The sequence below is a fragment of the Falco rusticolus genome, chromosome 3, assembly GCF_015220075.1.
Source record: "Falco rusticolus isolate bFalRus1 chromosome 3, bFalRus1.pri, whole genome shotgun sequence".
Lineage (NCBI taxonomy): Eukaryota > Metazoa > Chordata > Aves > Falconiformes > Falconidae > Falco > Falco rusticolus.
The window spans coordinates 27,001,250-27,029,190 of record NC_051189.1 but is presented as its reverse complement, the minus strand read 5'-3'; the positions used below and the strand labels follow the sequence as shown (position 1 = coordinate 27,029,190).

Sequence of the window (27,941 nt, the reverse complement as noted above, 5' to 3'; positions counted from 1 at the left end):
AAGGAAGGGAATGAAGAGCAAGGAGAAAAAAAGAAAACCAAAACAAAAAGCACAACGAAACAGACCTTTAGGGTAGTAATTGCAGGCTTGAAATTCTGCTCCTGTGGGCCTTACAGAGCTTAAATATCAAAAGTTAAGAGATAGCTTTTCATTGGTCAGGACCCGTTAATGACTATATTCTGTTTTGAGGTTATTTTCCTTGAAAAAGGGGTAAGTTCTGTTACGAATTTAAAAAAAAAGAGGTCTGCATTAAAGAAAATTGATTTTATTGTAAACAAAGTATAAAGTACAACATAACAAGTGTGCAAATCTTTAAAGTAGTCACAAAAAGCATATCTAAAACACTATTTAAAAACTGTTCACTTTCTGGTATGTGTCCTCAACATAATATGGTAAAATAGAAATAGTGAAAGTTGATGCATGATTTGTCACAAAAGCTACAGTTTAAATTCTAGGCTGGTGTCTTTACTGCCTCATTTTACTCTTTGAGTCACAACTTTCTAATTTAATACAATACATAATATATCCATTTCATTTTTAGTATAAACCATCTTTAGTATAAACATGATCAAGAAGCCCAAGACTCCTGGGTTTCTTCCTTAATCAACCCGAATAGTTTACAGTTACAATGTTTCTCTTAAAAGTGCACTGTATCAGTTCATGAAAAATGCAGTGGTACATACTTTGTGTGAAGGTATAAAGGAAACCATAAGCAACACAAAAGCAGAAGCATCATGATGCCCAATTGTAATAATCACAAAGCTTGCCAAAGAAGCTGGAAAAATATTACAAAGCTGATGAGGATTCAGAAAAGTGCCTACCCTCCAGCTGCCCATGCGGTGCCCCTGAATGCCCACCCCAAGCCCCCCTGGACAGCAGTATAAAGCTGGGTGTGTTACACACCCCCAAGCAGGAGGACAGGTCTAAGATCTCCAGGAGCCTGGCACCACATCATTGCTTATGACAGGGCCAGAGAACGGACAGGAGGAAAAGATTCCTACCAAGAAAAGGTGGCAGAAGTAAGAAAACCCATTTAGATTATCTTATGCGAGTGCGTCCTGGGCTGTCAAGGCTGTGCCCGTACATTGCTGTCTTCCTGGTCTGTGCTGTACTGAAGACTGACAACTGAAAGTTAAAAACGGAGTTGGTCTCTAGTGTCAGCAGCGAACCTTCAGTAACACTTACATGTGACTGATCTAGAGTATATAGGAATAATTTTCAAAACTCAAAACTGGCACCATATGCGCTGCTCTAGACCCTTCTCTCTTCTTACCAGTGCAAAAAACACTCGCTATTCCAGTCAGCCACCAGTTCTCCCTGCAACATTTTCTGTGACGGAGCACAGACTGCCTTTGCTTCCCTGCTGCATGCCATCAGCAGCCGGCGTGGGGGAACCGCAGACCAGGAGCAAAAGCCTTTTTTCAGCTGGCATATCCCAGCAACAACAGTTAATCCCACTGTCTTCAGAGTAAGTTCTTTCACTGTGCGATTGCAGATGTTGGCGGCACGGCAATATCGTTTAACTTGCTCACTTCCATTTGCCAGTTTGGTAACTTCTTAGCCGATAAGTGGCGACGTGCGTGCTTCGTTAAGTGGTCGCTCCTCATGAACCGCCGCTCACACATTGGGCAGGCAAATTTCTTCTCCCCAGTATGCGTTCTGCGATGGCGAGACAGTTCATCAGACCGTGCAAACCTTCTCTCACAGCCTTTCCAACTACAACTAAATGGCTTCTCTCCTAAGAGAAAAAAAATGACAAAGAAAAATACCCCATGAGTACTAAATGAGCAACAAACACCACTGCCTTGACTGGCAGGATCTGACTTCTTTAAAGAAAAGTTTCTGTTACGATGGTTGAGCCAAAAGTCTACACAACTATTGTTTTTGTATGTATGAAATGTGAAAAATCGTTCATATGCCGCTATGTTAACATGTGGATTTGCTACCCTCAAGGCTAAGTAGTACAAATGGTTAAAAATTCTCTGGAACCAAATAGTTTGAGATGTTCTTTACCTCTCCAGACAGTCGATTTTAACTCTCAGCTCCCCATGAACTCCAGATTACAACAACTTAGCATGCCCAAAACTACCCTCTGAAATGCAACCTGCAATAATGTTTTATGTAACAGTACTCTGGTAGCGCACTGTGAACCTGCGTGGAAACAGATGTGGCTCTTCCTGCTACTGCGATTAAAAGCTGAGGCACAGACAAGTTACTCACTAAAATAACTGAGGTAGGAATAGTTCGGAGTGGATCCTTGTATTCTTTCATAAAAGAATCTCATAAGTTTTACCCACTTCTAACGAAGGCATCCTTGAGGCAAAGCCTAATAAGGCGTCTTTAACTCTGGAAAAGCATACTCTAAATTGGGCAAGGCCTTGCTTCCACACTAGTTAAGGAGTATTACTGAATGCCTTCTGACATGAAGCAAGTCCAGCACAAACAAACTGCTGAGTCAACTTCCCCTCCGGGAGATTTCCTGTCAGCAATCGGGCAGTATTATAATGCATGCTGAAAAAAACCCACCCAGTATTTCATTGCTGCCCCACAATTTGTTCCATGAACAAATCCATTAATCGCTAGAACCTTAACAAGTTGTGTATACAGTTGCAATTTTCTACATTAATTTTTAACATCCAGCTACAGTGACCAACCTGTGTGTGTTCTGACATGAGCCTTCAAATGGGAGCTCTTGAAGTAAGTTTTCCCACATCCTGGGTAGCTGCAAATGTGACTTCTTATTCTTGAAGAATCAGCTGGAGGAGTGGTTTTTGCTGCAGAAGGGACAAAGCCAGGAGCAGGGGCAATGGGAGAGAGTCTCGTGCCATTTGGACTAATCATGGGAGCCTTTGTGCTCTGCACAACTGGCTGGGGCACAACAAACATGACAGCACCTTTAGGAACTTGGGTGCCCATGAAGACCATGGGCTGACAGAGAGCCGGCTGCTGGCTTGGCGTGGCGTTGGGCACTACAGCCGTCACAACATTGTTGTTTGCAGGTAATGGGACCATCTGACAAATCACTGGCACGGGGGGGGCTCCGCTGCCTGGGGCAGGGCACGGCGGTGCCACTGCCACTGCCTGCTGTGCTGATCCAGGGACAGGCTGATGCCTGCTGACTGAGGGCTTTCTCAAGGGCAGTGGACCAACAGCTGGTTCTGCAGATTTTCCTTCTGCCACCGGCAGTTCACCGCTCTCATCGTTGGCTCTGCTCGGCACCACAGCAGAACACACCAAATGTTCTGCTTCAGCGTTTTGTTTATCATTTGTTTCCGTTGAAACACTGTCCTGGTATTTCAGCACGCTGGCTGTTCTCACTGGGCAGGTTTTGTGATTACAAAGCTGGGCATCAGCTGTGTGGCGAATAACACTTGTCGCTTGAGCTTTCAGAGGCCCGGCTGCTGGAGGCCTCTCCACCTCTCTCCGAGGTGCAGCAAGAGAAGGCCTGGCAGCCTCGACCAGGGACTTGCCGACTGGATGGACCACCTGTGACATCTCAAAGTCGGAAGGGCTGTAGGGGGGGGTCAGGCACTGTATGAGGACAGAGACACAGTTAAGGGGGAGCGTGTTAACAACACATTGCCACACTAATGGTTAAAAACAAGCATGCACATGTACAAATTCAAAAACTTACAAATGCTGGTATCACATTAAAGTCTGCTGCTCCAGGAAGCAAAGTCTCATCACTCTCTTCTGACATATCAGATGCTGGAGTTACAGGTCTCATTTCTGCATGTTTTTTGAAGTCTGATTTCCAGTTGCAACTCATAGAAATAAGGGCTTCTACAGCTTCGTAATCGCTTTTTTCAGGAGTATTGTTCCAGAAATACCTAGTATCTCTCTGTTTCTCAGTCATCATCTCCATTTCACACTCCTGTTTTGGTTAGAAGGAAAAAAGGAAACTTTAAACCTGATGCCAAGTATGAATACTTTGCAGTTAATTATAAGAAGGCATTGTAAGAACCAAAGTGCAAGATAAATACAGTTGGTCGCGTTGGGGTATGCCTGTATTTTCCTGCCCTCTTTCTTATTTATATAATCTTTTAGTGAAATTGTTAGTGGGGAAATATGGACATCTGGTGCAGGTTATGTATTTTCTTGAGACAACAGAACTCCCCAGATCCTAAGCAACAGTTTAAGTTATTCCATATTGCAAGTGTTGCGTCCGAAAGCTTAACAAAAATCCTCACACACACACCCCGGCCACAAAAAAGGGAAGAACACAAGACTTCCTCCTCCATTCCAGCCTCCTTCCAGTTTTGGTTTAAACACTGCCCTCAGTATTGTGCTTATTTTGACACGAGAAAGGACTGTATTGGGACTGATGCACATCTTCGAAAGGTGTTAGCTACCAAAAATGTTCCAGAAAATACTCAAAAGGTGTCTCTCACACAGGTGTGCACGCAAGGGAAATCACCCACTTGGACGACTGGAATGTGTATTGGCTATCAGACGGATGCCCACGCGGAACCGGCCCCCGCAGAGAGCCGCCTAAGCCGCGCGCTCCACCGTCACCTGCCACAGCCCTGGGATTCTGAGGGACGGCGCCCGCCGCCGCGGGCCACTTCCCCCGCCCCGCCCCACCGGGATGGTGCGGGTGGAGAAGCCGCGTCCCCCAGCAGCTGCATTCACGGGTAAGACGAATCTTTTTACTGAGACCAGGCCACCCCCGGGCGCCGGGCCGGCAGAGCAGCCCCGGCCGTCACCAGCAGCCCGGCGGCGGCGGCGGCGGCCTGAGGGGGTGAGGGGGTGGGCGGGGCGCGGGGCGTAGGGGCGGGGCCTGCCCCCGGCAGTTGGGCGCGCGCCACCTTCACCTCAGCGCAACCCGCCGGCGCTCCCCGCCGCCCGCCCCCCCGCGCCCCGCCCCCGCCCTCCTCTATTGGCTCCCCGCGCCGCGCCAGCGCCCATTGGCCGGCGCCGATCGGGGCGCGGCCGGGGGCGGGGGCATGTGAACAAAGCGTGATCGGCGCCCGCTCGGCGGCGGTGTGGGTATTGCCGCGCGCCGACCTTTCACCCAGTTCCCCGCCAGCCCGCCCCGCCCGCAGGAAGGCAGCCCCTCCCCGGCAGAGCCGCGCCCCGCCTCCCCAGGGCCGGGCGGGGGAAAGCCCGACCGGGGCCGCCTCGCCTCGCCTCGCCTCGCCTCGCCTCGCAGCGGGCGGGGGCCGGGCGAGGGTCAGCGGCGCCACACCCGGCGCCTCCCTCCTCGCCGCGGGGGAAGGGAAACGGCGTCCCCGCGGGGAGCGGGTCCGCGGCTCGGCTCCGCCAGCGCCCGCGGTGTGCGTGGGGGACGGCTGGCTCTCCCCCGCTTCCCGGCCCCCGCACCGCCCACCCCGTCCTGGCGGCGGGCCTTGCCTGACCCCGCCGCGCCGGGATCCCCCGGCTGCTTCCTTCCCCCTCCTGCCGCCACCGCCCGGCACATGCGGCCGCGGAGCCGGCCGCTCCCCTGCGCGGGGCGCGCCCGGGCACGCACACACAGAGGCTGGCCGGCGGTGCCAACGGGTTGCCGGCAGCTCCTCTCCCTCCCCTCCCGCGGCTCTCCGCGCCCGCCTGCCCCCCGGGTGCTGTCCCCCGGCTCCCTTTCCCTCGCCCGGCAGCCCCGCTGCCCCCGCCGCGACTCCCCCCTCCTCCAGCCACCGCCTCGGTCCGATGCCCTGCCCGTGCCGCTGTCCGCTGTACCTCCTCTCGCCCGCACCGCCGGCCGCCCCCCGGCGTCCCTCGGGATCCCCCTGTCGCGCCGTTCCCACCGCTCCGCACACCCCAGGGGTGCTACAGTCGCCTTCGCCGCACCCTCCCCCCCCACCGCGGGGTCCGCAGGCCCGCCGGGAGGGGCCGGACACTCACCGGTGGCGGGAGCCGAGGCTGACCAGAGCCCGCGCCGCCGCCGCTCTCCGCCCGCTGTCTTTATTTTCCTCTTTTTGTTCGCCGCTCCCCATTCAGGTGGCAGCTCCCCCGGCCCCGCGCGAGGAGGGGGGCAAGGGGGTGGGCGGGGCTCCTGGCCGCTCGCCGCCAATCACCGGCAAAGGTGTGTGAGGCGCCCACCAATGGACGCCCGGCGCCCGCGCGTGATCGGCGGCTGCCCCGCGGCGTGGCCAGTGTGTCAGCGCGGCGTGTGCGCGGCCCGCGGTAAGTCCCCGCCGCCGCCGGCTGAGTCAGGGCCGCCCCCTCCCCCCCCTCCATGTTCCCCCCGCGGGTGGGAGCGGCGGGGGCGGCCCGGCGCTTCCTCGCGCATGAGGTCACGCGGCGCGGGGGGAGCAGCCTCCCCGGCGCGGCCCCCGCCCATCCGCCCGCTCCCCGCCGCGCCGAGGTGAAGCGGGGCCGTGGGCGTGTGGCGAGGGGGACGGCCCGGCCCGGCCGCTCCTGGGGCCCTTCAGGGCGGAGGGAGCTCGGTGGCTGGGCGCGCACGGGTGCCCGCGGCCGTGTCCCGGAGTCACCCCTGGCCCCCGCCGGGTGGAGGCCGCGCGTGTGGGGGGTTGCTGCCACGCGTCGGGATCCGCCCGGGTGTGCAGGCCGCAGCCGGCCGGGGCGGCCCTTGAAGGCCCGGCAGGGCCCTGGCCCGCTCCCGAGCGCTGCCGGCGTCAGGGGGAGAGCTCCGAGGGAAGCCCCGGCCCCGCGGGGCCTGCAGGCGGGTCGGCGCCGCAGGCCCGGGCGCGTCGCGGCTGGGCGGTGTGCCGCTGGAGAGCAGCCAGGCCCCTGGGCTCCTTCGCCCGGCTTCCCGGCAGCCGCCGCCCGGCTGGCCTGGGCAACCGCCGCCGGTTAGCGGGGTCGCAGCCGGGTACGTTACGCTGCAGTCTGCGGCGCTCCAGAGGGGCCAGAGCTGTTTGGTACGTTCTGCTCGGTGCAGAGCGTAAGGCGGATTCTTTTTCCTGTCAGAAAGCTGTAATAAAAGCAGAAAAGGTGGCTGCGACTGTCAGAAGTGGGATCCCGAGCCAGGCTGCAGATGTTGAGCGCTGCTTGTGCCAGAGTGCTGTTCTGCTCTAGAAATACTGTTGATACTTTGTTAGGGTTTGGTCCCATTTCTCCTATTTATTCAGCTTCACTTTAGAGATCTCTCCTCTTCCTCCTGTGCAGTGCAGCCTCATTTGCTCAGAGCATTTTTCTTTATGTTTTCCTTCTTCTAAGATACAGCTGTCCCCTTTTCAATGGTGTCAAGGTCTAGTCTTTTGTTCTGCTTAATTATTCTTCCCCTTGTCAGGCGATCCCAACTGATAGAAGGGGTCTGACAGCAGGCTATGCCCTCCTGTAACTTGCCTGGAAGTCTCCCAGAACGCTCAATTATGTCTGAAAGTGGAAAAAAATGCTGCAAGAATAGAAATCGAGCAGTTTCTTCAGTCTGAAGAAAGAATGAGAATATAACAATTGCAAAACACGAGCACAGAGTAAAATATAATTTAAAACAATCCTTAGTTCAAAGACTTGTGTATTGATAGGAGAGTGGTAATTCTATTCTCAGGAAGTCACTTTTTTTCTGATATCACTTTAATTCTGGCATTTCCACCAATGCATTGTACAGCTGGAATTGCTGTTAATTGGCTTCACACTGGTACCCCTTACAAATCTGGTGGTGGGGTGCGCTCTCCTGCTGTGCCCCCCTGCACCAGGCTGCCTCTTTCCTCACTGCTGCAGCTTCCGCAGTTGTCACGTCTGAGAAAATGTGCCGATTGATGGCGGGAAATCTGCATCTCCCATCTTCTGTTTCTGTTATGTAACCTGAGTATGCCTGCCTTTTGGCCAGATTTTATAAGATCCCTGCAGGGAAACTGATTGGCTTGACTGCCTTATTTAGAGGAAATTCCCAAAAGAGAATGCACTTCAGGATGAAATCCAGATCCTTTTCACTAGTAGCAGCAAACAGTTGTTTACAGATTAATCCACTGAATCCCACACCTCTGGGTGTCTTACCAGGAGAAAATGTGTTTACTGCGTGTTTCCCACTGAAATCAACAGGAAAAAATGTTGATTAAATGGTTGCTTGACTCCCGGAACATGCTCTCCTTTGCCAAAAGGTGCTACCGTCACGCGAAGCACGGCTGGGGAGAGACTTCTTGGCTCGTAAGTGCATCTGTCTGCATCCGCTTGGGCTGAAAGAAAGCTTGCGGAACTCATACACAATAGCTCTTGGTGAAGTTCTGTGTTTTCCGTTCATGGCAGGTTCTGTCATGTTTTTTTGTGCTTGTAATTGTTTTTATTTAAAATGTTTTGAAATACCTTTTGAAGTGTATTATTGCCCTAAAAATACATTTGCAAAACTTGCACCAGCATTGCAGTTTAGCCCTACATGATAAATTCACCTGCAAAACTTACAGCTTCTTTCTGTCTGTACATCGGCAGAAAATGAGGCAGATTTTTGTCACTTTTTTTCACCCTTACATGTGTGTAATGCATATACACAAAAGTTCTACTGATACAGTGAGAGCTTTAGTGTTAAAAATCCAGTTGCCAATGTGAACTAAAGGTCTGTAACGTGAAATAGTGTTACTGGTTTTAGTTTGCTTGCCATGGGAGGATGTTGGAGGTATGTGCTGGACTACTTGTGGAAGATAAGGTGATTCTGCAGTAATTTTCTAGGAAGTAGTAAACCGCTTTTTGGGGAAAACACAATATAAAATGGGAAGATGAAGAAATTAGTATAGCGACGTTTGAGCTGGATCACATGCCTTTTAGGTTTGTCGTAAGGGTAGTTTTTAGGGGACGCTGAGTGAGACTGTTGTAAATACTTTGGAGTTTTGGCTGTATCTCTCTCAGTTTATACAACATGAAGTAGGATGCAGCCCAACAGAGACAGGTACTTCTGGACTCAACTGTGAGAAAATAATGAAGGGCTGACTTGCAATATCAGCTCCCGCTTCAGGTGGCCTGTTCTGTTTTGTTCTTTTCCTGCTCTTACTTCTCCCTCCTCCTGTCCTTGCTTTACCTCCTTGTCCACACTCACTTTGGCTTCTCAGTAACACCTCTTGGCTCTTTGCCTTTGTTGCTGTGGGTCCTGCAGGATCACCCTTGCGGCACCCCTTCCAGTGGTCGTTCCCCACTAGCCCTCACGGCTCGCCTTTCCCAGTTGTCAATCTCATGTGCCCTTAGCACACACACCACTGATTAATATTTAATACTTCTTAATCCACCTTCCTTCCCATGACATCCATACTGCTTTCGCTACATGAAAACCTTTCCCCGTGGCTATTCCCAGTGCGCCTGCCAGAGCCTGCTCCGCACCACCTACGGCCATTCATACCCGGCCACCCCCTCACCATTTCTGGATCCTTCCTATTGGTTTCTCCCATCCAACACCTCCAGCCACTCCAACCCAGGTGCTCCCAGCTCTGCCTCCCCAGCTGCCATCTTTCTTTCCTGCATTTAACCAGCTCCTTTCAACTGTAATTTTCAGAGCAACCTTCTGCAGCTGCTCTTCTCTTCAGTCTGCTCTCCTGGTCACCCAGGAAGCCTTCTGCTCGTTCTCCCTCCACCTGTTAGAGTCCCTTGTCACCCCTGGGGTTTGTCCCCACTGTGCTAGTGCTTGTCTGCTGCTGCCACTGTCCAGGTGCACAGGACCTTCTGGCCCGGCACATTTTGCCTTACACGCTGACCAGCTGCCATCAAAGTGCACGGAATGGCTGGGACCGGACTGGGAGGTCAAAGTTCTTCCTACATTTCACCTTTTCAGGGCCTTTGAGCCACATCTTCAGATGAGGTCTGGTGCTGATTGTGGTATTTGACAGGGAGTATGGGCTCTAGAAGAGACTGCCTGGTGGCCTGCGAATGACAGGCATGCGGCTGCGATGAGGACTTTGTGTGAGAGGGGCTTTGCTGTGCCTGTCCTCCACAGGCAGGCTTGACTCATCTCAGCGGTGTGTCCTGTAGCAGCATTGCTAGCAGCTGGCCTTGGCCTGGGAAGGAAGCAGTCCTTGGAAGTGGGGAGACTTAACTGCTCCTTGACTCCCATACCCCACAGGAGCCTGGTGTCCTCTCACAGACCTTCAGCCCCTTCTGCGTGCACAGCCAGGAGCCGTGCATCTGTGCTAAACTGCTGTACCCTCCCTTCTCTTCTCCCCCAGCACTGACATAGCCTGCCCTGTGCTCTGCCTGTGAACTGCAGGGCAGAACTGTCAAAACCACCCCTCCCAAAAATAATCTCTGCTTCAGAGGCTGGAAAATGTGACGGCTCATTTTCATATGCAGAGCAATGCAGTGGGTGTTTGAAAGCAGCTGAGGCTGAGGGGGTGGCCAGGGAAAGGCAGCTCTGCAATGGCAGGAAAGTGGCAGCTGGGGAACATGAGAGGAAGGACAGAAGGAGGGGAGCAAACCGAGAATGAGGAGGGGGTGGAAGGAGGGCCGGAGGCAGCAGACGGTGAATTCAGGGCAAGAGAGGATTGTGCAGTGTGGAGTTGTTCTCTTTTCCTTGGCACACCTACTACTGCTCGCCTTCATTTATTAATAATTGGAAAAGTGTCTCTGCTGTTACAGACAGCAGTTGCAGAGCTTTATATATCAGATAACTGGGGTGGTGGAGCATGTAATTGGCAACAAGGCAGCTTGTCTCCTTTTTTGTCTCCTCTTAAGTTCTTTTCCCTTCTTCTTCATATTCCATTTTCCTTACACCTCCCAACCTTAGGAAAAAGCTGCTTTGTCCTGGTTCTGCAATTGCTTATTAGAATACCAGGTGAAAATAAGAACTTTCTTGTCATTAAGACTTCAGTGTATGGATTTTAGTTTGCTTTAGCAGTCTGATTGCCAGACAGAGCAAGCCCTGTTTGGCTGGAAGCACCATGTTCCTCCCCAGCCCTACATGATACTAACCCCAGTTTCTGCGTATGTGCATTTTACACAGTATTGCTCACAGCCCTTTTTCTCTGGAGCATTTGTGGCTGTTCCTGAGTCACCACAGTTCCAGTCCTGCCGTGCCTGCTCAGCACCGTTCAATGGAAAGCTTCAGAGGCTGTTAGCCGCGCTGATGTTTGCACTGCTGCTATAGGGGACAGCCTGGCAAGGGGAAAAAACCCCTCAAACACCCCTAATGAAGCCTAGGACAAGGAAGAGAAACTTCTTTTTGGCAAGTGATCAGTTCTCAGTGAAACTGATTTTCTCTGGCAATCACTGAAAGCAGCTAAAGCATCACTGTCAGTTCACATGTATTTTCCATTCAATTTCCCAGAGAAGCTGGGGATGTGGTTTTCTGCTGCCCAGGAGAAAATGGACATGTCTGGGTTTTTCGTTGGGAAAATGTTTAGGATTTTGACTTTTAAGCACTTGTGGGTTATTTACGTATGCCTATTACACTGTATCTTAAGTTTAAATTTCCCAGAAAACCACTTATCCAGCCTGCAGGTCATATTCTTCTGATGTGGAAAGCTAAATTGTCATGGGATTGAGAAGATAAATTAGGGAAGAGAATTGGCAACATGGCTGTTAAGTCACTGGCCAGCTGTGCGACTGCAGTCCTGTCCAGCAGTCTTAAGGATGAGGCTAAGTCAGGGGAAACTCCAGTCTCCTGAATTTCACCCTGCTCTTAAGAAACAGCTCTGTTATCTGTGGCTTATCACAGCTTTGGCATGCAGAATTAGAAGGCGTTTTAAGTTGCTCCTTTATCCTAAACTCTTGGCTTCTCCATATTAATAAGCAAGAGCCGTTTTCCACTTCTTGTAATGGGACCTCAAGGGGTACTTTTAACCTCAGGTGTTAGGTGTATACCTGTTTCACAGAAAATGGTGGGATAGATTTTAGAGCAGAAAGAACCTAGGTGAATAAATGATTGCCTCGGTTTCCACCGAAGATTGTGAGAGTGTTTCTGTTCAGTTCTTTCCGTGCAGGATCAGGTTATATGCCAACCAGAACTTTCCTGGGGTCCTATGGCTGCTACAGGAACTCAGTTCACTGGACAGGATGATGGTACCAGCTACAGTCCTGCTTCCCATCTGTCATTTTGGAAGGTCAGCCAGAACAAGTGTCTGGTCAGTGCAAACCAGCCAAGTCACATACTCACTGCATGTCTTAGTCCAAGCAATCCTGGGAATCTTCTATAGTGGAAATGAAGAGTTAATATCGGAATGATTTGTTGATTCTTTCCACGTGGATCACGGATCATGCTTCCTATTCCACTTCCCGTGGTGTGACCATGTGTTTATTTTTGTTTAGTATCTTGAGTGGTCTTTCTCCACTTCTGCGATGCTGGTGATTTTGTTGATACCTCTAGTAAAAGGCAACATTGTTGGGTCCTACGTGTGATGTGGAGATAAGCCATTTCACAAGAACATGGATACCTCTGGAGAGCTGTGGAAGAGTATGGCAAAGTGGCATTGTTTATTTGCAGACAGAGCTTGGAAAATACCAGAAAACGCTTTCAGCTTGTGAGGGTGACATATGGGTCTGTATGTTCCGTCACTTTGAATGGTGCATTTAATATATTCAGCATTTTCCCAGTGTCATGATTTATTTAACTATTTAGTATAAAACCAAACTGATCAATTTGAATTTCTGCTAACAAAATGAGATACTGAGAAGCTGAACTGTCATCCAGTAAGATGAGAAGGAGACAGCCTCTAAGCATTGTAGAATGAGCTTGTATAGCTTACAAAGCCATCTGTGTGTGCTATGGTCAGATAAATGTTTTTCCCAGCAGAAGCATTAGAAACACATTTTTGTGCTTTTTCATGCCAAAACAGAATTTACTTACTACACAATGACTTAGTGGCTGCTGCATTTCAAGGGTTCTTCTGATGGGCTAACCTTGGAGGTGCTAAGGAGATGAGATGGTGGTGTGGCCAGGGCATCTCTTGTGACATACCAATATGGACGGTATAGAAGTCAGCAGGGACAGCTTTGCCTTTCCTCCTTACACAGGTAATGGTATTTCTACACCTGCCATTATAGGTATTTTGATAGAAGTCACGTGAATGAAGGTCCTTCTTTTCTTTAAACCTATCTACCTTTAATAATTTTTGAACTATTGGCTAGTTTCAGCCATGAGATGGAGATGTTAGTAACTTCTGCAGTCCTAATTAGTTGATGCTAATACTTGATCCCAACCCTACTGCATATTTCTCTTAGTTCATATTCAAGCAAGCAAATAGTCTCTGCACAGGAAAATGCAGGTGCAAAAATGCGTGTAGCATGTCCCGCATGCACCACAGACTAAACTGCATCCTGTTCGGTTCCCTGCACCCAATATGCTCCGCCCATATGTGTTGGCTGGTCTTCAGCTCTCCCATATCCCGCTGCCGTCTCTTGCCAGATGCCTGGCTCACATACCATGCCCGTGGCATCATGGTATGAAACACCACTGGCATGTCGTTAAGCAATCTACTTGCTATTAGTAATTGATTTCATTTTTTTCCCCCTTAAGATGTCACAGGAAGGGCAGAGGGCACACTTGAAGAATATGTGGAGGTCAAGGCCTTGTGTTTCATTTAAAGAGACATCGTAAGATTTGCAGCTTTGCTGCTCAGATAGTCCCTTGGCAGCAATATAATGATTGAGCAATACTACTTTAAATTTTTAAAACAAGAGTCTATGTGAAAGCCAGCTTTGGTGCTGGTCAATGCGAGTATCTCCACTGTGATCTCAGATCTTTGTGAGGGGCTACAGAGGAGATCCCTGTTCACTCTTCAAATGCACAATGTGCAGAGATGGTGTTGGCTTTGTCAGAGACCACAGGGGGGGCACCCCCATCAGTGGGGTTGCCTTCGTGAACAGAAAAACTTGCCTGAAGATTTCCATCAGGTGTGCCAAAGCCCTGGGCTTTGCAGATCCCTGTGCGGTGGTTTAGCTGGAGATCGTGCAGGTTATGCAATGTGCAGCCCATCCCAACCACCTGCATGGCAGCAGGGTGCTGGCATCTCACCGCTCCCTGAATTCTCTGTGTGGCTCACTTTGCTCTTGCAGCTCAGTTTTGGGGACATGCACCTCATTCCCACAGGTCCCCATGGGAGATACATACTCTGATCTTGCAGCTCACTGTTGGAGAGAGTAATTTCTGTCCCGCAGCTCGTCCTTGGAGACACGCTGCACGTTGGTCACACAGTCATTCACTCTACAGGAGCTGCAGTAACAAGGAGAGGGATACTGTGGGCCCTCTTTGAGGTGACATGCAGAGCGGCACCTGGACCTCAAGGAAGCTCCTCTAGAAGAGGGCACTGGCTTGTCCATAGTAGACAGGGCATGCTTTACTGATAGAATCTGCGGTGCAGACTGAGCCTGTGTAGCTGGTTATGGTACCCACGACTCTGCAAGTGATTGCCAGCCTCCAAAGGGTGGTGGTGATTCTCTGGCTGGTTGAGATGGTGACCCAGTGAGTGATGTGCCAGAGTTAAAGAGCTGGCAGGCAGGCAAGCAACTTTGTAAAGACCTCCTCGAGCTGAATCTTCCTGTGACTTCTGTCTCCCTGGTCCAAGATCTCCCCTCCATGAGGGGAAGAAGGGATGGTGGTTCAGGTCAGTGCCTGGAAGGGTCGATCTATAGGCACATTTCTCTTGCAAAACAGCCATGGAGGGCTGTGGAGGGTGGCCTGTGCGAGTGAGTGCGCTGGCGTGGGAGACTGAGGAGGCCTGGGGGGTGGGAAATGTACTGGCATGCTCCCGCTTAACCGCTCCAAAGGACCCTTGTTGTGAGCAGCTGGGAAGCGAGCCGGTTTGCACTGTTTGACCCTGGGCCCAAGGTTGTTCACGGGTTCAAATAGCAAAGTGAATATAAATGTACCCAGAGTCACTATGGGTGGAGTTCATCTAAGATTAGGTGCTTATAACACAAGCATCTGTTTTTATAGTTCTTTTTATAGACAGTGGAGCGCTAGTAAATATAAACCACAGGGTTCAGGCATGTTTCATTTTTCCCTGATGTGGGATGAATTGCACTCTGAGTTCTGTTGACTCCATCCCCTGTGCCGATAACGGGAGCCTGGGCAGCTGCCACAGGTGGGTGAATCTACAAAGTAGGTGAAGTGAGGCGAGGTGGATCCCACCGTGAGTGTCTACAAGGCCAGCGAGAGCCATCAGCTGGGCAGAAGAGAGTTTCATGGAGGGGCAGACCGAGCGAGCTCAGGCCTGCCTGTTTGCTGGTGGCTTGGCATGCAGGCATTCACGTGCATGGCTGCAGCTCAGACACAGCACAGACAGCCCTTTGCTGCCAGAAGGCTTGGGTAAAAACTGGGAAGAGAGGAGATACTGTGACGGGAACTTAAATGCAGGAGAAGTTGAGGAAGCTTGAGGGTCTTGCAAGGGCACAAAGGAAGTGGAGAAGAAGGGATACTTTAGATTTTGAGATGAGGACGGTTTCAGGCCCTGTAGGGAGCCAGGCTCTCCCAGAGCAGCTGCCCCAGGGGACAGTCTGGTTGCCTCTGTCCTATGTCAGAAGCTTCCATTCTCCCCCATTCCCCCTAGATGTGTTACACAGCGTGGCAGCTGACTGTCACCATCTCTCAGAGGTTTTCTCTGCTGAGGGGCAGTGGCTGCTTTTTAGAAATGTACTTGTCCACCATGAATCTCTCCTTAGGCCCCTGGTGTGTCTTTTTGGGTGTAGCCATAAGACTGGGGTCAAAAGCTTTGTGATCCCTGTGGATTTCAGAGCTGATTCAGAAGTGTAGCTTGTATTTAAAAATAATTTTTAAAAGTCAGGAGAAGGCTTGCATATAACTAGCTCCATTCCCCCAGGAGAGAATCTACAGTCATTTCTTACTACTTCCAGAAATGTAAGGTTTTGTGAAATGTTTTTTTCCTGTTGCTGGGTTAACTTGAGGTGGGTTTTGCAGGTAAGCTTTGTTTCTACACTGAGGAATGGCTGAAGTTTGGCTGTCGCGTTCATTTTCAGCACTTCAGAACTTCCATGAAGCCTTTTCACAGATGCTGTTGAAAAGTAACCATCTGTTCTGCACTAGTGGCAGGATAAAATGATTCTTGCAAAATACTGTTTTGTCTCTCTTGGTTTAGGGACCAAAAATGCAGATATTGGTCAAAAAAGAAAGAGAGTGTGATTCTGCAGTTGTCAATCCCAGTGCAGGGAACTGTTCTGAGCAAGGACTGAGAGGCAGAATGTGAAAAAGAGATCCCTACCAGAAGAAAGCTTGCATCCAGTTGTTGGTTTCGAAAAGCACTCCTGAAGACCTTCTTCATTTATTTGATGGCACTGGTTGTAAAAGAAACACTGGTTGATGTTGTAACATCTGTGTTTGTTTTGCAGCTGAAACAGTTTTAACTATCAGAAAACAGCTACATCCTGCTCTGCACAGTCAAGATCATGCGCTTACCAGGAACCATCTTCAGAGCCCTTCTGAAAAAGGACATTTCCAGCATCCATGTGAGTGTGGGTGGAGGAGAAAGCAGTGAGTGAGGGTTCGTGGGTTCTTGTGCCCACAAAAGGCTTTATCAGCTAAGATGGGTCACATTTTCCACACTTCTATTCTGTCTGTGTATTCAGCCTTCTGCTGCAGGAACCTGGATGCACAGGTGGTAGATGCCATCCTCATGGGTCCTGTCCACGATCAGTGAGCACTGGCTGGGACCAGTGCTGGAACATGAGTACAGACAAAAGGAGGAAGGTGGAAGCCCTTTGGCTTCCTTTGTTCTCAGGAAACTTTGATGTTAACCAGAAATCCATGTCAACCTCATGAGACCGTCTACATTATAAGCTGTAATGTATAGTTCTCTGGAGCAGCTAACATCCGTAAGAATTCTCCAGAAAGCTTTGCCTGCCCCTTGGTCGGGCAAAGGACTTTAGGTCCCTAGAAGTGGGAAGTGCTAGGAACTCCTAAAGCTGGTGTGACACCCCCTTCTTCTCCACCCCAGTGTTTTCTTCCCTGTGTGAGCTGTGTTGTCACATATCGTCAGTCTGTCACAGTTTAGGTCTGTTTCCTTACATGCAGTGAATTAAAGGCTCAGATTTCATTTAAGAGCAACTAGATGTGTTGTGAATGCTTGCAGTCATAGTGAAATCAGTGATGTACCATCCTGGGCAGCATACCTATGGAAGACAAAGCTGAGGCACATGCGTGCGTGTATGTGAAATAAGACTCTGTCTGGAAAGCATCTGTTAAACTAAAGAAAGACAGTGTAGCAACCCATGCTGAAGGAAGCTTTATGCAATTACAATGGCACAGATGATACAGCAAAGCCATGGTTTTTAGGAGCAGACCTATGAGTGCCCCTGCATGCGCAGGCCTGTCTCCCCTCTTTGGGATGACTATTAATAGCACGGGGCCCAGCCAGCCCAAACTCAAATGGTGTGTGGGTCTGTTTGGTTACTTCAGGGCTGTTTGGCAACTCTGGGTAAATGCCCTTAAATAATCTTGCTGACACTGTGTGTCAGAGAGCTTGAGGGTTTAGAAACTTTTGGGTCAGATCTGCGCTCGTTAAATAAACAATGAGTATTGATTAGATCATATGACAGACCAACCAAGCAGTATTTCAAATATTGCAGCTCATTGGAGTTCGTTTTTATGTATTTCTATACTGAGGATCCTTTGAAATAATTCCTTTGGTGAAAGAAATACAAAGTCTTTTACTCATGCAACTCTGTATACTTTTATATGCCTGGCCCTGTGCACGCGGATAGGAGGATTTTCAAGGCTGCTTAAAGGATTTGGATGCTCACTTTGTTTGGTTTAGTTGGAGACTTGAATCCCTTAGGCAGATTTGAAAATCTCAGCCATAATTCTGTGCTTATTTTAGTACATCAGGGCAAGACCTTTTCCCTGTGAAAATAATTTCTAAGTACTCCTTTCTTGCTGCCATAAAATAAAAATAAGTGGAATTAAGTGGAATTTTAAGAAGTGTTTGTTTCTCTAGACATGTCCATTTATCTTACTCGTTTGCTCTTTGTTTACTGAGGAGGTTCTTAAGTCACAGTCTGTCTAGATTTCACAGTGAGTAGAGTAGCAAAGAGCTTGTCAGATTTAAACATACAGATTTATAAAGGCCTTTTATTATTGTTGATGATACAGCTTAAATGTCCTGGAAAGGTTTTCTTATCTTAAATTTCTCAGCAGTACAGCTATGTATCTGGCCTCAAATGTATGTCAGGAAAACACCATATGGCCCTGCCAAATGCAATACCTGCGTGCGTTCACACACATGTATTGGTTTGCAGCAGTGGGAAAAAAGCAAGGAGTGAAATATGTAAACAGAGTTTAGTAGGTGAAAGGCTGCAGGGGCCGCGTGTGCTCGGTTTACGTGGGTCCCAGGCGGGAAGCTCTCATGTTGCACAGACAGTTTTGTTCCGGCAGGAAGAGGAGAGCACAGCCTGTCTCCGTGTTGCTTCACAAGGCAGCTTGTTACGCGAATCCCCGTGTCTGGCAAGGTGCTGTATATCATCCTGGTGCCCTCCCAGCTGCTCTGCTGCAAGTAAACCCTTGGCCCCCACCTCAGAGGAGGCCAGTGCAAGCAAGGGGCTTCTCTTCACATCTCCCAGTTGTTACCCATGTGGAAGCAGCTGTGGTCAGGTGGACGCCAGCCTCCTTGCCTGGTTAGCAGGGTCACACAGCATGGTTTTGGGCTGCGCAGTGTCAGCGTTGCCTTTCTGAGCTGCTTGGGTGATGGAGGGGGTGAGCAGATGGACTGCAGTATGCTGGAGCAGGCCCAAATGTGAGGAGAACAAACCCATCCTCAGACCTGACTTGGATTTTCTTGCCTCTTTTAATATTGGGTTTAACTTCTGGTTTAGGGTGACATTTTCCAGTTTTACTCCCACCAAGGAGGGGGTTTCCTTGGGAGTAACACACTGAAATAAAGAACTCTTTGGAATTTGGTTTTACTCAAGAGTGAGCAAGGGACTGGCTATGCTCTAGGGTCACATGAAGGAAGATGCGAATGAAAGGGTTTAGACAGGTTTTTAAACGTTACTTTGCCTTCCCTGCGAGTGTTGAAATGCCATGGACCCCGGATTTTATTTTGCTTGCAAGTGCTGGAAGTGGTGCAGGTGTTTGGAAATGCTTACAGATCATTGGTCCCCAGCAGTTAATCAAAGGCACTTTTTTCCCCCCCATTTCCTCTCTGGCTTCAAGAAGAGCTGACAGGTCAGACTTCAAGCCCTAGAAGGACCGGGCACCCCACAGCTCTCTCTGCGACGCAAAATGCTGAGTACCAGCATGGAGTGAGTATCTGCCACGTGCCTGAAGCACCAGCACCTTCTCCTATGCTTGTATCCTATAACCTTGGGGTTTTTTAATTATAGCCTGGCACGTGGCCCTGGTGACCGAAGCAGAGCCTGTGGCTGTCCCAGATGTCTGTGGTACCTGCGTGGGTGTAAGCCCCTCCAGGACTTGGCGGCCAGGCTGAGGATGTGCTCCCTTTGCATGCTCCCAAACACCCTCTGGTTCGACTCTGGTTGATCAGGAGCAGCCACAGAGTGTGCTGGAGGCGTCAGCCCCTTCCCAGGGCCCTGCTCCCTCGGTGCCCGCCGCAGGAGCACCCCCACTGTCTGCCGGGGGCATGGGGAGTGGCGGGCAGCTCCTCTCCACTCCGAGTGGGAAGGTCTCTGCTGTGGGCTGGAAGCAGTGAGAGCAGACGCAGGGAGTGACAACGTGGTGGCTGCATCCATCATCCTTCAGGAGCGCCTGCAGAGACGGTTGCTCATCCACAACTCGTGCCAGCTCCAGAGAGGCCCAAGATGGGAGAACCACCATGTCACCCTCTGCTTTTGCTCTTTCTCTGTGGGTACAGGATAGCCTGTGAACCACAGCAAAAGGGCCTTTAGGAAATCTACTGTGAAACCCCATGATCACTGATTTTAAAAAAAACCACAAAAGCTAGAATCATTTAATAGGCCTGTTTGTGCTCATCCACAAACAATATACAGACAGTGTAAAAACTTTACATTAATTGTGAACTAGGTACCAAGCCAAACACTATGCTTTCAGCTGGAGCATCACAGTTCTGCTTTTATCAGTTTGCTCAACTGGGCAAGAAAGCTTAGTACAGAAGGTGAATTTCTTTGAAAAAAATAACAATCATCTACTTAATGCTGAAATGTCTTCTGACTTGCTGTCAGGACCTTCAGCTAGTTTGAGCTTGGCTTTTTCCAGACCAGGCTGCTTTATATGTCGTGGCACATGTCCTCAACTTCACCCTTCCATTGTATGCCTTATCTGAAACCCTGCTCCTGGGACTTGCAGTTGTTCGTTCAACATTCAAAATTAAAAGATCTCATTTGAGTGCATAATCAGTGGGATGCTGGGAGCTGTACTGGGTAAAGAAATGACTGGTTTATCAAAAGTCTGTCTTGGGGACATGCTGCAGCAGTGTCCCAAAGCCCAGCGTTATGTGTGTGTGTAAAATATAGGTACAGAGAGCTTGCAAGACGAAGTGTTTTAAGGTGAAGTTGCTACGGTATGAGACAAACCCCAGAAGCTCGAAGGGACACTGTCAGTCTGAGTTTGGGGGATCTTAAGTAGACAATGGAAAGGTAAAAAAAGTTCACACATAGAAAGAAAATGTCACGTCATATGGGAACGAGCAGCTGAAGCTCAGCCCGCAGCACGGGAAGCCTGCCCCAGCTCCTGGGAAATCCTGGCACTGCCAGGGGAAGGTGCCAGAACGGACTGCTAGAGGCTGCGGCGTGGTGGTGAGCACCAGTGGCCCTGTCCGCTGTCCCCACCCTTCTCCTCTCCCCTGCCACCCGTGGCACATGCAGAGCGGTGTCCTGCAGAGCTGAGCCCTGCCCTGGCAAGCGCACGGCTCCGGCCAGCGCGGAGTGTGCCTGTGCCTCGGCGGCTCTGCGTGCTGCTGGGCCGCGGCCAAGGTGCAGGGCTCCAGCGTGCAGGCCGTCTGCGTTCTTCACGAGGAGGCTTGTGGGCACCATCTCTTCACGGGTGCTTTAGCCTTGTGTGAGCACGTGTTAGGACGCTTGGCAGGTGAGACAGAGTTCCCTCCTCTGAAACTTCCCCAACTCCAGCATCCTCCAGGGTTTTACATCGGGGCAGTTGTTTTTTCCTGCCAGAGCTGCATCTGACATAACTGGTCTGCAGGTGTAACAGAGGTTGGACGCTCTGAGCTGGGGGGGCGGGGGGGAGGGGGGGGGCGGTGTTGCCTCATGGTTGCCAGTGACTGCTTGGGTCAGGAGCAGCTTTGCGTGGCTGTGCAGGGCTGGTACCCAGAGCCACAGCCCTGCGTGCTTGCAGCCAGGTGAGTGGCACCAGCGGATCCAGTCCTGAGCACTGGGGTCTGGAGCCAGACCTGTGCGTGGACGGTGGGCAGCGAGGGCACTGTTGGACTTTACGTGCCTGCCCTTCCGTAGCCGGGCTGTGGATGACTCCTCTCAGCCCGTTAGCAGCCTTGTTTGAGGTTTGAGATGGTCGAACCCCACAGAAATGCCCAAGCATTCAGGGCCCCGGGCTCAGGGGACAGGAGCTGCACCCCAGCCGTGCAGGTGGAGCAGCAGCAGCTCACGGAGGCGGGTGCAGATGGCGCCGCCGTGGGTGCAGCGGGGCCAGGGCCGCGGGCTGCCCACCGCCGCTGGGGCAAGGGTCCAGCCCTCCGGCAGCACTGGCAATGGGAGAGCCCCTGCTCCAGGGAGATTGCAAAATGGATTTGGCAGGAACAGAGGAACAGCATGCCAAAATGCGCTAAGCTAAACCAGCTTTGCTCTGCGGATATTTTTCTTTTTTTCCTCACAAGCCACCAAATGAAACGCTGCTTTGGGAGCTGAGCTGTAGCTGGGAATCCCGTTCTGTTCCTGCCTTTCCCCCTGCCCGTGGCAGCCCAGACCTTCCTCACTCTCGCAGGATCCCACCAGGCCCGGCAGCTGCTGCAGCAGCACCACAGAAAAACGGCTCTGTGGCTCCACAGCACTCGGCTCGCTGGCCCCAAGGGATGAACGGCTGGGACTGCCCTGGGAGAGTGGCTGGGCCTGTGCCCCAAGCCTGGCACGCTCCAGCCCAAGGGGCCTCTCCCCCGTGGGGCTGCCGGGTTAGCGGGGACCCCCTAAGGCCGCCTGAAGGGTGTTTTAAAAGCAAACATTGCAAAGAATTCTCTGGCCTTCCTCTAGCTAGCAGGGGGAAAAAAACACCCATACACTGGAAATCTATTCTGGTCTCGCATGCGTCTCAAGTGGAAAATTTCAGCTGAAGTGCTGTAGGTTGGCGGGGTTAGGGGAGGTGAGCGAGGCCGGCGGCGCAGCAGGGAGGGATGGCTCGGCTCAGTGGCGCGGGCGCCCGTGCCTGCCACGCGGGCAGGGCTGGCTTGGGCAGCAGCTGCCGGCAACGCCAGCCAGTGTCTCTGGTGGGGAGCGAAAGGCAACATGAACCCGGGGGGAGCACGGGGGACACGGCAGCCTTCAAATGGCGTGGCAGCCACCGCCTCCGCTGTACCTCCCAGCCCAGAGAAACCTGTCCCTGGTTATCCGGGTGCTGAGGGATGTCTTTCCTCCTTGTCCTCGCCGTCCCCCAGCTGCAGCCACTCATGGCAGTGCAGCGGGCGGAGGGCATGTGGCAGGAGGCTCATCGGTGCAGTGGCCCGCGGGGCCAAGTCCCCGGCCCGCAGGAATGACATGGAGCGTGTTGCCGCCAGCATTGCGCCCACGCGGGCAGCCTGGCCCTGCCGGCAGCACCGGCCTTGGAACGGCACCAGTGCAGCCGGGCTCGGGTGGGCAGCCTGCGGGATGGCCACTGCCAAGGGGACATGGGCCACCACCAAGGGGAAATGGCCACCAGCGAGGGGGCACGGGCCACCGCCGAGGGGATGAGGGTGGCTGCGGGCACCTCGGGGTCAAGGACAGCTGGGGAAGGAGGGGGCTTTGCTTCCTCGGCCTTCCCCGTGATGCTGGTGTCCCAGGGCCATGCGCCTCGGCTGGGAACTCGCTGTCGAGGTGTTTGTGGTTAGAAAGTTGTAGTCATTTGTGGAAATGTTCATGTGGGCGTGCGAGACTTTGTGTCCCCCAGCCCCGTGCTCCAGAGGCCGTGTCCCACGGCCGCCCTCCGGCTGGTGCCATCGCGGGCCGGCCAGGCCCCCTGCCCCGCGGACAGGACGGGTTTGGAGCCTCGGGCACCTCGGGACTCAGAAGCCGGCCCTGCCCACCCCCGGGCCGGCGCGGCCCCAGCCGGTCAAAGCAGGTGCCGGGCGGTGGCCAGCGGCACGGCCCCAGCCGCGGAGGGTGCGGGCGGCGCGTGGCGGGATCCAGGACCGCGGGGCCCAGGACCGCGGGGCGAGGCCCGGGAGGTGCCTGGTCCGGCCGCCGGCCCCGCGCAAGGCCAGCCATCAGGCCCCGCCGGGCTGCCCACGGCTTCATCCCGCTGGGGCTGGGAAAGCCTCGGGGCGGCGGCGGGCGGCCGGGCCGTGTCCCCGCGCTCCGGGGCCCAGGGAGCGGGTCGGAACGGTACGTGGCGGCTGCCGCGGCGGGGCCCGGAGCGGGGGCGGGGCCCGGAGCGGGGGGCGGGGCCCGGAGCGGGGGGCGGGGCCCGGAGCTGGGGGCGGGGCCCGGAGCTGGGGGCGGGGCCCGGAGCTGGGGGCGGGGCCCGGAGCTGGGGGCGGGGCCGCGCGGCTCCTCCATGGCTGCCGGGCACCGCGCCCGCCCGCAGCGCCGCCGCCGGGGCCGCGACTCGCACCGGGGCGCCGTGCTGGCGCGGGGAGGCCCGGGGCGCGGGCGGGGCGGGGGGCGGCCGGTGTGCGGGGGGTGCGGGCATACACCCTCGGCCCCGCCGCCGACCCCCCACCGGGCCGAGATCCCCCAGCTCGGCCCTGATGCCCCCTCCCCCGTGCCGCGGTTTCAGATGCGGCAACGCCTACGGGAGGGCTCGCCGGGTAATTCGGGGGTTTTTTTAAAGGGGGTTCACGATGGGGGGAGCGCGTCGGCCCACGGTGCTGTGGCCCCCGCCCCTGCTGAGCACGCACCGCTGCTGCCCGGCGCACCCGCCCGGCCCCGCCGCCGCTTCGCCGCCCGGCCCCGCCGCCGCTTCGCCTCACTGCGGGGGTTCCCGTTTCAGAAGCGTGATAAACTTGTGACACAAATACCGGAGCATTTTTCTTAACGGTACAGAGAAGGGTCATGCTCAGAGCTTGTGTAGTTGAGCAAAACGTGCAAGCCCGCCCTAAAATCATGCAGGTACTCACCAAACCACGCTATACATTCTTGAGCCTGAGAGAGTTTTCCCTTCCATTTTTGACCAACTATCTCCCCTTACAGTGAAGGAGGGCAGTAGCACACGTGCCATTACATGATGTGCATTTGACAGAGGTTGTGGTCTGCACTGCTGCCTACTGCAGCGCTTCAGTCAGAGAACATTAAAATAAAGTATTATATCCCACAGAATTTACAGGGGGAACGGCAACATTTAGCAAATGACCTACCTGTAACCGGCGGCTGCTGGCGCTCAGAGCGGGGACGATGAGAAGCCGCTGGTGGGACTGAGGGCAGGGGAACCAGCTCCTGCTGCTGCCTCCCCAAAAGCTGCTCTTTTCTGACTCAGGCTGACAAACGCAATTAGCTTTGTCCTGCGTAGCTGACAGGTTAATCCTACTAATGCCTCTAATTCAGATTAAAGACTGTGCAGTTGCAAAGAGATTTAAACATAAAAATATAAAATGAGAAAAAGCTCATTATTCCAAGGATAGGGACTGTAACAAGGAGGGGGTCCACAGCACTGTTACTGCTCCCCTGCCTTTCCCAGGTAACACAGAGCACAGAGGTGCCTGTGTTCATCAGGTTTTTGGGAATAGCCCCGCAATCCTGGATTAAAAAGACCTTCACCCGCCTTCCCTCGGTAGCTGCAGCACTCTCAGCAGCGGGAAGCGGTGCCTGTCGGGCACGGGCCGCAGGCAGCATCGGAACATGCCGCTCCCTAACCAGCAAGTACTTGAAACGCACAGCTCTCATCAGGTCCTACAGCAATAAACAGTAGCAGATTGCTGTAGGGAATTAGATGCTGCTCCTTACTTGAAATTTAGAATTTTAATAAAAGGAGAAAATAAAGAGTTCAGAGAGCGAGCAAGAAGCCTGCAGTTCAGCATAGTGCTTCAATCGTAAGGAAAAATTAAATGTGTGTCATCTAACACTTTCCCGCAGCACATGAACTTTCAGCTACAGTCAGACCAGTTAAGACAAACCATCCCTTGTCCACACCCACTTTTTTCTCCCAGTTCCTTGTAGTGTGAGGCAGGCAGCCGGCAGGGCAGCAGGGCACCTGCCCTCAGGGGACAGGGCAGAGCACGGCTGTGCCCCTCCCTTGAGCAGCAGAGCCAGGGCCCTGCTGCCGTTGAGGCTTCTCTCCAGGGCTGGTGGCTTTCAGCTGCTGCCCAGTGCCTGGGCAAAGCCCCGAGCCCACCCCCCACCCCTCGCGCACAAGGAGGCCAAAGGCATCGTGCCCCGTGGTCTCTGTGGGAGTCAGAGCGCAAAGAAAGCCCCTCTGCAAGACTGAGCTAGACCAGAGCACGGCAGTTACCCACCATCAGGGACTAGAAGCAGGTGGGTTTTTTATCCAAGAGGCAAGTTAGAGCTACAAACCCGATTTTTTCACTGCACGCTTTTAAAAGCATGTGCTTCTGTTTAGTTTTGAAATTTTTAATTATTTTAAAATAAGACCGGAGTTCAAACTTACATAAGCTTACTCTGAAACGCATTAACAGGCTGCTCCTCCGCCTCCCAAAAGCAGCAATGAAGAGTATACATGAAGTGGCAACACGTCCGGTGGCGGATCCAGGGCACCCACGTTTATTCTGAGCCAGGGTCAGGTTAGCCAGTTGTGCAGCTGCTTAGACACACAATGAGAAGGTAGAATCATCTGCACCTGTTCCCAAGGAATAACTGGCAGCACCAGTAACAGCATCGGCTCGGGCTGCGGCCCCAGCTCTTCCCTGGGAAGCGGTATGCAGCCTGCAGGGCTGGAGCAGGGAAGCACTGCAGGCCAGAGCAGGTGGGATGTGTTCGGCGTGCACCATGAGTAATTGCATTACACACTGAAACACAGCACGTATCAGTATCAAAGAAATCCCAGCTACGGCAGCTAGCCGTGCCAGCAGGGCTACAAGAGCAGTGGTCTCAATCAACAGAAGAGTTGCAGATCCACACTGAGCATGACAGAGCTACTTTAGTTTCTATATAGTACTTGGAATCATTCAGCTTCTACATAAGAGTAAAATTCTGAACTGCAATTACAATATAAATAGTAACACTCAGCAAATCAAATTGAAACATATACTGTGTTCAAACTCCAGGTTGTTTTTAATGGCAAACTCTCTTCAAGTACAATGAATATTTCTGCTCTGACCACTGTACCGTTTATAGAGGACTTTTTTTCAACTGATCTGTAAGTTAACATAAAACTCTCCCTAAGGCTGCATAACCGATTTCTGTTAAATTACCTTACGCAACTGTAATTTCTATTTAATCAAAAAAACATGCAGCAATCTATGTTTTGTCTAGAGAAAGACCTCAACTGGTAGACTCAGGTGTGTATCACTTCTTGAAACATGGGGATGGCTAGTAACTTTAGGTTTAAAAAAAATTAATCTTTACTCCCTTTCCTACTTCCACATTTAATTCCAGTAATAAATATTCCTTAGACTGTCTTCAAAACATAAGCCATTTTATACTTCCTTTAGGGGCCTGTAAAACTGTTCTCATAAGTCAAATAGAGACTTTTCCTTACTTTCAAGTAGAAGCTGATCAAGTTTTATAAAATTTGTTTTACAGAGCCAGAAGTTATGATTTCCTACCAGGCAGCACTCATGTAAAACACACTAACAAACCAAAGGGTAGAAATTTTACCTCCAACTAAAAGGTTAAAGTGTCCCCTTTGACTGCAGGATCCAGAACTTAATGCACCATTTCGAAGCCCTGACACCCCTCTCCTCCTTCCCCCGGTTTTGAAGCAGAGGAAGTTAGAATGAGAAAGTAAGAACAGGACCAAGAAACCAAAAGGTTCCAGTAACATAATAAAGAAATCCTCTGAACAATTTCAGCAGTTCCAGTTACTCAATATAGATGGCATATGTACTTCTAGGAGTGTGCTTTACCTTTAGGTTGTGGATATATTTAAATATAAGTCCAGCATGAGAAAGCATTGAGGTTTCTGAAGACTTGTGTAGCCCTTCTCTTCAGTCAGCACTATACAGAACTAGTTCAAGTCAAAAGTTAAACTCTTCAATAAATGCCATTAAAAAAAAAAAAACACAAAACACACAACCCAAAAAAACAACCCCAAAAGCTAAAGGTTCTGTGGCAACTTGCAGAGCTGGACTAACCCATGCTGCCTCAGGGGCACTACATGCACACTAGCCAAAGGACTATCTCTTCCATGCACATCCCTATCTATTGCAGTTTGCTGTTTGGTGTCAAGAGCTGAATCTAAGGTCATACCCCCCCCCCCCCCAAAAAAAAAAAACCACAAACCAAACCAAAACCACACTCACACCACACCACAAATTGCCTTTTAGCCTTTCAGAAACTTCTATGACTTGCACTTCATATAGGTTTATCAACCTTTTTATGGGTTAACACAAAGCTGAAATAACGGGCTAGAGAAAAGGCAGCTTCTTGAAACACCCATGTATACATCTATTTTATAGCTACCTCTTCTGCCTAGCCCCTCCCAAAGTTAGCCTGAAAAACAGTAAAATCTACACAAAGTTTTATTGCAATCATACAAGGGATACATCAAGGGTCAAATACAACAAATACTATGATGCAATTTTACATTTATTAAACTACAGTTCAAAGCACAAATTTACACATTCTAAATACACTAAACATCTAATGAAGTCACACTGGTCTCCCACTGACATTTGATATATCTGGGCGAAAGACAATAACTTTACAAGACTTTTCTAACAGGAATCCTTAGTATAAAAACTGTGTACTTGTATGTAAACTGTTGAAGAACCCAAGTGATGGGTTTCCATCTCCACTAAGTCATCCATTTTGTTGCATATTTAAACGCTCAGGGGTTGAATGAACTTGATTTTAATTTGGACACCATTATCTAACCCTCCCACCCCCGGTGAATTGTAGCTGTAGCTTGTTTTGCCTGGTCCCCATTA

At 51.5% G+C, this 27,941-nt stretch overlaps 1 protein-coding gene across 3 annotated transcripts; it reads right to left on the bottom strand.

Annotated features, from left to right (window-relative positions):
• Positions 1 to 249: 249 nt before the first annotated feature.
• Positions 250 to 27,890, bottom strand: KLF10 (Kruppel like factor 10). 3 transcript variants are annotated; one of them, XM_037379110.1, is made up of 4 exons: positions 24,255 to 27,890; positions 3,635 to 3,874; positions 2,655 to 3,531; positions 250 to 1,738 (listed from the first exon to the last, which is right to left on the bottom strand). In XM_037379110.1, exons 2-4 carry the CDS (start codon positions 3,863 to 3,865, stop codon positions 1,479 to 1,481), a joined length of 1,368 nt encoding a protein of 455 aa, XP_037235007.1. In that variant the 5' UTR covers positions 3,866 to 3,874; positions 24,255 to 27,890; the 3' UTR covers positions 250 to 1,478. The 3 variants fall into 3 exon arrangements, with proteins under 3 accessions (XP_037235007.1, XP_037235006.1, XP_037235009.1); XM_037379109.1 differs by lacking the exon at positions 24,255 to 27,890 and adding an exon at positions 5,842 to 5,952; XM_037379112.1 differs by lacking the exon at positions 24,255 to 27,890 and adding an exon at positions 5,677 to 5,791.
• Positions 27,891 to 27,941: the final 51 nt, after the last annotated feature.